Source organism: Ceratotherium simum, chromosome 26, assembly GCF_057802395.1.
Source record: "Ceratotherium simum simum isolate JZ-2026a chromosome 26, ASM5780239v1, whole genome shotgun sequence".
Lineage (NCBI taxonomy): Eukaryota > Metazoa > Chordata > Mammalia > Perissodactyla > Rhinocerotidae > Ceratotherium > Ceratotherium simum.
The window spans coordinates 2,937,041-2,945,305 of record NC_141925.1 but is presented as its reverse complement, the minus strand read 5'-3'; the positions used below and the strand labels follow the sequence as shown (position 1 = coordinate 2,945,305).

Here is an 8,265-nt window from a genome sequence, read left to right as displayed (position 1 = left end):
GCAAGGTGCCAACCTGGAATCTTTCCGTCTCCACCACTAGTCCATGACCAGTTGTGAGCAGGGTCCCCATTTACAGACTAGAGAGGTCAGGCGGCTTGTCCTTGCTCCCCAGAGCCGGAACCCCGGCCCGGGTCCATCTATGGCACAGACTTTCCCTGTAACCACTGGGCACCCTGCCTCCCATGCCATCAGACACTGGATTTGGTTCAACCAACTTTTATTAAGACACCAGGGCTAGAGCCACAAGTCAGGCCTGCAGAAGGACACCCGGGCGAGGAGGGTGTGGCGGGCAGCGTGGCCAGACTGTGCACAGAGCGGAGGTGATGGACGTTGTCAGGGACAGGTCAAGGATGAGCAGGAGGCAGAGGTCACTTCAGAAGATTCTTTCAGAGAAGGGGAAGTCAAAGGGCTGCAAGCTGTGGCGGCTCTTCCTGGACCCCTGGAGCCCCCTAGACCTGGATGAAGAGCTGTGCCACAGACGACCAGAGACGCTCACACACACTCCAGATCTTCTTCATCCCAGAGCAAAAGGCCCGCCAGCAGGCAGCCACCTTCTCCTGCACCCAGGCCAGCACAGCCTGCCAGGTCTTCTGCAGTCGCTCCAGCAGCCTTTTGAACAACCTCTCTACCTTGTCACAAAGGCTCTCCCTGGGTTGCTGGGTCACAGGGCTCTCAAGTCTCCGGTTGTGGCCAGAGAGCATCTGGGTTCTGGAATGTATTTCCCGCTGCATATCGGGAACTCGGTCAGCAAATCTCTGTGGGGATGGGGAGCCATTCAGGGTCACGCCTAGGGGGATGCAGCCCCGGGTCCTGACCCTGGCTGAGGCCTCGCAGCCTTTTAGAGACTCTGGGAGACAGAAGCCCACAGATGGTCTGCCTGCTTTCCCTCCAACAGCTGCACAGACACGAGGACTTTCCCCAGAGGCTCAGTCCCTCAACTCCCCTCTGTGGCATAAACCACGATGGCTGAACCCGCTTGTTGGCTGACTGGCCCCTGAGCCGAGCACCAAGCCCGTGTGGCTCATCATCCATGGAATGGAGGGCAGGCATCTGGCCACTGTGTGCTGGGTGGGGAGGCCTGGAGGCCGGTGCCAGAGAGGCTGCCACCTCCTGAGATCTCGGGGGCCATCCCTTCCCGCTCTGTTAATGGGGGCTGTGTACACACACGGCAGTACCAAAATCAAGAGAGAGCCAGAGGGGAAGCGAAAGTGAGGAGGGCTGAGACGGGCACCTCACACTCACCGGGTTGTTTTTCTTACAGTAAGCACCCACGGTGTCAATCAAGTCCTCATTGAATTGGTCCTGGGGACAGGAGGGTACAGAGGCTTCAGACCTGCTCCTGCCTGAAGTCTGCCTTCCCCGCTGTGGCTTCCACGGGTCCACGTGAGTCACAAGGGAGCCTGGAGCCTAGACCCAATAACCTGGACTCGCCCAGCTCGTGGGGACTAAGCCCTGGGGGAGGGGCAAGGCCAAAACTCACCTCCATGTCTTCTAGATCAGACTCGACCTGTTGGGAGAAAACCATGAGGTTTCAATCTCCCAGCCGCCCTCCCTTTCAGTCTTCTCCCCAATCCCCAGCCTGTTTTCAGCCCTGCCGCCCCCACATCAGAGTCCATCCCGGTACCTGGGGACCAGATGTCTGGCATCGCTGCTCTGTCATCAGTATGCCCTTGACTGGGACACCTCCCTCAGCCTCCCTGGGCTTTTGTCCCCACCTGTGCACTCACCTGCCACAGAGGTGTGCATTTTGTCCAGTGTAAGGAATGAGCAAGCCTGACGTGACACCTTCATCATCATCATCATCATCGCCATGAAGCCACTCCACCCCCCAAGTTAGGAGAGCAGGTGGGAGGCCGCAATGACCTACCTGTGCATATCCTTCGAAATTACGTCTCAGATTACCACAGAAATTGACTATTTCACTGCACTGTGAAGAGAGAGACATTTGGAACAAAAACGCCTGATCTTTCTCCCTCCTGGGTCCCAGGTAGGCCAGAACATTCTCAGCCTCACACAACACAGTGCAGGCCCCCACTCACCACCCCAGCCACACATGGGAGAGAGCTTCTTACCATTCGGTTCTGCAGAACCTCAATAGGGTCATCCTGGATTAACTGTGGAGGTAATAGTGACATTCAGCTCTAGTATGACTTTCCAACCCCTGAGACCTGTTCTACACACACATACACACACACACACACACACTCACACACACAGACATACACTCACCGTTACACAAACATAGAAGAATGAACACTGCTCTGGAGCATGCAGCTCAACCCAGTTCCCAGATACTCGACCCTCTCTTGTCCCAGGGGCCAGCAGGACGAGGGAGGAATTGGCAGTGACCATTTCTCTTGGGGCAGCCACAGGGACTCAGCGGTGCCTTCAGCCAGCTGCTCTGCCTGACTGCTGACCCTGCAAGCCCACAGCAGCTCAGGCCCCTGCTCACCCCGGACACTGGGCTCCACCACAGAGGCGGGACATACCCTGTAGACTTCCTCCCAAGTCTCCACGTTGTGGCCCCATCTGGCTTTATACACACTGGTTTGGGGACCACAGGGCGGGCAGTGCCACTCACAGCATGTGCAGGGTCCTGGGCAAATATCTTTGTGGGGCACCTGCCTGCACACTTTGAGTCAGCGGTGGTACCATCCTATTGGACCAATGTCATATGAAACAGCACAAAGGAAATACCGTGCCGGCCAGTGGGAACCATCTGCTCTCCAAGTCACCCTCCTAAAGTGGCCCTGGTCAATGAGCCCTGGATGACCCCACTGTCACAAGGCCCAGAGAGCACTGGAGCATCTAGTCACACTTAAAACTGGGGTGGCAGTTGAGGGAGGGTAGAGGAGGTCGGAGGGCACCCCAAAAAAGAGGAATAGACAGTGAGGCCGATGCAGGTCCTGGGCTCCTGGTCACACCCTCTGGTGGAATTTGAAAAGTTTCCAGGAAAGCACTGCCCACACCCCACCCCCTGGTTTCCAGGGGATGAAGGGTCTCCTGGGATTGGTGATTCTTCTGACCCTCTAGGCCCTCCTTTTACCCCCACGAACACATCAGGTCTGCTTCGGAAAGTAATACCCTTGTCCCATAACACTCATTGCTCCTCAGTGCCCCCGACACTCACACACACCGGCCTCTTCTCACACACACAGAAGCACACACACAGAGCTTTCCTCCAGAGTTTACCTCCCAGACAGGACTTTTGGCCCCACAACCTCATTTTAACTAGATTCCCTCTGTCAAGACACTATCTCCCGCTAAGGTCACATTCTGAGGTACTGGGGGTTAGGACTTCAGCCTATGAATTTGAGGGGACACAATTCAACCTCTGACACCCTCAAGGAGGACCCAGGACCCTGAAGGGGCCAACCATGTAAGCCCCAGGGGACAGACCTACAAAGCACACATCCTTGGTGAAAGACTCACTCGGGTTAACCAGACCCCAGTTCATGCCTCCCTGCCCCTTCGGAGCCCAATCAATTGTTGGAAACCCCCTTTCCACACCCGGGAAGTCCAGACCCTTCCAGGCCAGCTTTGAATTGGGGCTGGGAGAGAGAAGGGAGCTGCTCCTGCTTCAGCTACAAGAAATATTTCTGGGCTTCATCTACACAATCCTGGCTCCCTGGCCGCATGTGACACTCGGCACCTCCAAGACTGTCTCACAAAGGCCACCATCTGAAGGCCTCTTCTGTGTCATTGGGAACTGGACCTTTTTTTATTATAGCTTTGGTGAGATATAATTCACATACAATACACTTCATCCATTAAAGTGGACAATTCAATGCACACAACTGTTCGGACATAATCACAGTCAATTTCAGAACCTTTCTCCACCTCAAAAAGAAATTCTGCACCCCTTAGCCATCATCCCTTAATCCCCACCTCCCCACCCCTCACCCAGCCTAGGAAACCACTCATCTACTTTTTGTCTCTATGGATATTCCTATTCTGGACATTTCATATAAACGGAATCACACACTATGGGACCCATTTTGTGTGGCTTCTTTCCCTTTGCCTAAGATTTTCAAAGTTCATCCATCTTCTATTGTGTGTTAGTGCTTCCTGCCTTTTTGTGATTGAATGATATTCCACTGTATGGATAGACTACATTTTGTTTATCCATTCACCTATTGATGGACATTTTGGGTATTTCCATCTTTTGGCTATTGTGAGCAATGCTGCTATGAACATCGTGTACAAGTTTCTGTGTGGACAGACGTTTTTTTCTTAAGTATACAGCCAGGAGTGGAATTCCTGGGTCATGTGGTAACTATGTGATTAAATTTTTATGGTACTACCCAACTGTTTTGCAAAGCGACATGCCATCCTACATTCTCAGCAGCAGAGTGTGAATGTTCCAATGTCTCCACATCCTCACCAATGCGTACAATTATATCTTTTTGATTCTAGCCATCCCAGTGGGTGTGAAGTGGTACACATTATGGTTTTGATTCACATGTCCCTCATGACTAATGAAGTTAAGAATCTCTTCACATGTTTAGTGGCCATTTGTAGATTTTCCTTGGAGAAATGTATACTCAGATCATTTGCCCATTTCTGCCTAGGTTTAGTTGTGTGTTTATTATTAAGTTGTATGAGTAGTCTGTATATTCTGGATACAAGTCCCTTATCAGATTATCATATGCAGATCTTTCTCCCATTCTGTGGTTGTCATTTCACTTTTTAGTGGTGTTCTTTGAGCACAAAAGTTTTAAATTTTAATTATGAGACTGTACCATTTTTAAAATAACATTAACCCATTTGACATGGCATTTTTGTGTAGTAGACTTAAGCAATCGTTAAAGGCTGGAAAAGGAGAAGTTTCCATGTAGCACTGAAAGCAGCCTCAAATTTCACATTGGACACCTCTCCTCTGGGCCCCCCACCAACTTTTGGGTTCCGCTCTCTGATTTTTCATTCTTTTCTCAGTCTCAGCCGTAAACCATGATGGTTGTACCTTCTTGTTGCCTGACTGGCCTCTGAGCCCAGCATCAGGCCCAAGTGTCTCATCACACATGGAGTTGAGAGCAGGGCTCTGGCCACTGTGTGCTGTGTGGGGAGGCCTGGAGGCTACTGCCAGTGAGGCTGCCACCTCCTGAGCTCTTGGGAGGCCATGTCTCCACCGCGCACTCAGGAGAGCTGTTTAGACACACGGCAGCACCACAATCAAGAGAGAGCAGGAGGGGAGGGGAAGCAAGGAGGGCTGGCACGGGAGCCTCAAACTCCCTGGGTTGTTTTCATGACGGCGAGCACCCCCGCTTGAGGCAAGTTCTCCTTGCAATGGTCCTGGGGACGGAAGGGTGCAGAGGCTGCAGACCTGCGCCTGCCTGCTGAAGTCTGCCGTCCCCCTCCCTGCCCCGCGGCCTCCATGGCTCCTGTTGTGGCACAGGGGAGCCACGAGCCCCGATGCAATAACCTGAACTAACCCTGCTCCTGGGGACAAAGATTTGGGGGAGGGGCAACGCCAAAACTTACCTCCACTTCTTCTAGGATGTGCTTGACCAGTTGGGGAAAAGTCACGTGGTTTCAATCCCCCAACCTCTCTCTCTTTCAGTTTTCTCCCCAAGCCCCAGCCTGTTCTCAGCCCCATCTCCCCCCCGTAACTGGGTCCAGTCCAAGTGCCCACACTCCAGGTGTCTGGCATCGCTGCTCTGTCATCAGTATGCCCTGTGACTGGCACACCTCCCTCAGCCTCCCTGGGACTCTGTATCCCCACCTGTGCACTCACCTGCCAACAGGTGTGCATTTTGTCCAGTGTAGGGAATGAACAAACCTGAGGTGGCACCTTCATCATCACCATCGTCATCATCGTGACCACCCCACCACACCCAAGTTACGAGAGCAGGGGCTGGGCGCACACTGACCCACCTGTGCATCTCCTTGGGGTTGACTTTTGACGTAATCATAGGAATTGTTTACATGCTGGTACTGTGAAGAGAGGCAGAGTTGGGACAAAGAGGCCTGATCCTTCTCCCTCCTGGGTCCCAGGTGGGCCAGAACATTCTCAGCCTCACACAGCAGAGCCCAGGCCCCGCCACCCCACCCCCCACTATACATGGGGAAGGGCTGCTTACCATTCTCCCGCTTCGACGCTCAGTGTGATCCTGTTGGGCTAGCTGTGGAGGTAACAGTGACATTGAAGTCTTATATGACTTCCCAAACCCCCACACCTCTTACACAAACACACACACACACACAAACTCATACACTCCATGTGCGCACAAACATACAAGAATGAACACCGCTCTGGAGCGTGCAGGGTCAACCACTTCCTACATACCCGGCCCTCTCTAGTCCCAGGGAAGAGTGGGCCAAGGGAGGAATTGGCAGTGACCTGCAGCCAGCTGCTCTGCCCGACTGCTGACCCTGCAAGCCCACAGCAGCCCAGGCCCCTGCTCACCCCAGACACTGGGCTCCACCACAGAGGCGGGACAGACCCCGTAGGCTTCCTCCCGATTCTCCACATTGTGGCCCGAATCTGGCTTTATACACACTGGTGTGGGGACCACAGTGTGGTCAGTGTCACTCACAAGGTGTGCAGGGCCCTGGGCAAATTTCTTTGCGGGGCACCTGCCTCCCCACTTTGAGTCAGCGATGGTACCATCCTGTCGGCCTGAAGTCACAGGAAATAGGACAAAGGAAATACCGTGCCGGCCAGTGGGAACCATCTTCTCTCCAGTCTCCCTCGTACACTGGGCGTGTCCACTGAGCCCTGGATGACCCCACTCTCACAAGGCCCAGAGAGCACTGGACCGTCTGGTCACCCTCAGGACTGGTGTGGAGAGTGAGGAAGGGTGGAGTAGATTGGAGGGCACCCCAAATTGGAGGCCGATGCAGGTCCTAGGCTCTTGGTCCAGGCCCCTGAGAGGAATCTCAAAAGTTTCCAGGAAAACACTGCTCACCCCCCCCCCACCCCCAGGTTTCCAGGGATAAAGGGTCTCCTGGGATTAGTGATTCTTCGACCCTCTAGACCCTCCCTTTACCAGCTCCCCCCACGAACACGTTGGGTCTGCTTACAAAAGTAACACCCTTGTCCCAAACCACTCATTGCTCCTCAGTGCCCCTGACACACACACAGCTCTTCTCACACACACAGAAGCACACACACAGAGCTGCCTCCCATAATTTCCCTCCCAGACAGACATTCTGGCCACACAGCCAGGACCTGCTACATAAAGTGAAGGGCTCAGAGCAAAATGAAACTGTGGGTCCCTTTGTCAATAATTATTCAGAATTTCAGGACAGTGACAGCAGAGTATTCCACCAACAAACCTCAGGGCCATTAGGAGACTGGGGCCCTGCTGAGTTCTCGGGTCACATGCCCATGACCACTGCTACTCCAGCAGCCACTCCCATGGCCCAGGGAGAATGGGACAGAGCCAGGTGCATGGAGAAGGATCAGCATGGGCGGACGCCTGTGCTGGTGGGAGAGGGGGACATACAGCAGAAACGGGACTCCAGGGCCCAGTATCCCCCCATCACCTGCTCTCACTCACCTTGGAGTAGCACATGGCTGCTCAGGATCCAGGGGCTGTGGCCTGCTGGGGAGGACAGTTGTGAGGAAAAGTGAAGCAGCCTCTCCCACACCCAGGAAAGCCCCTTTAGCCCAGCTCCCTCCCTGGGCTTCCACTGAGCCACTCACCTCGTCCCAGGTCCTCCCAGCAGAGCCCCCAGCCGAGGTTTGTGCTGCAGAGGGAGGTGCAGCTGATTTCAGAGCAGAGGAAGAAGGGCGGGGGTGGGGGGTGGGGTGGGGGGTGTGGAGCCTGCCCGAGGACAGGATGCAGGGCTAACTGTGTGTGTGTGTGTGTGTGTGTGTGTGTGTGTGTGTGTGTGTGTGAGAGAGAGAGAGAGAGAGAGACACAGACACAGAGAGGGTCAGAGACAGATGGAAGGAGAGACAAGGAGACCGAGATCTGAGGGGCCTGGGAGGGGAGGGCACGTCCCTTACACTGAGGGTCCCTGGCCGTGGCCCCTCCACTCTCTGAGCTGGGGTGGGAATCTCTGAGCCCAGGAATGGGCCTCTTCCCCGCACCCCATCAGCCTGAGATAGGGGAGGGGCAGAGGAAACGTAGAGACCTGGGAAAGCAGGTGGGAATTTCCCGGAGCTTCTGAGAATGAAGGCAGCCAGGTAGGGTCAAGGTACCGGGAATGCCCACCAGGTCCCTTGAAAGGAATGCACCTCAGCTCCAAAGTCCAGAGAAAGTTTTGGAGCAGCTCCTGGCTCAGGATGGGGCAGGACCTGCAGACCCCTGACATGGA

The 8,265-nt window shown here is 54.4% G+C and overlaps 1 protein-coding gene across 2 annotated transcripts; it reads right to left on the bottom strand.

Moving 5' to 3' along the window:
- Window positions 1-200: 200 nt before the first annotated feature.
- Window positions 201-7,717, bottom strand: IL32 (interleukin 32). 2 transcript variants are annotated; one of them, XM_087449506.1, is made up of 9 exons: window positions 7,649-7,717; window positions 7,503-7,547; window positions 6,081-6,122; window positions 5,875-5,934; window positions 2,073-2,114; window positions 1,868-1,927; window positions 1,481-1,507; window positions 1,243-1,302; window positions 201-755 (listed from the first exon to the last, which is right to left on the bottom strand). In XM_087449506.1, the coding sequence occupies exons 2-9, from the start codon at window positions 7,515-7,517 to the stop codon at window positions 450-452; spliced, it is 612 nt and encodes a 203-aa protein (XP_087305632.1). In that variant the 5' UTR covers window positions 7,518-7,547; window positions 7,649-7,717; the 3' UTR covers window positions 201-449. The 2 variants fall into 2 exon arrangements, with proteins under 2 accessions (XP_087305632.1, XP_087305633.1); XM_087449507.1 differs by having other exon boundaries at window positions 7,503-7,544; window positions 7,649-7,715.
- Between the last annotated feature and the right edge of the window lie 548 nt (window positions 7,718-8,265).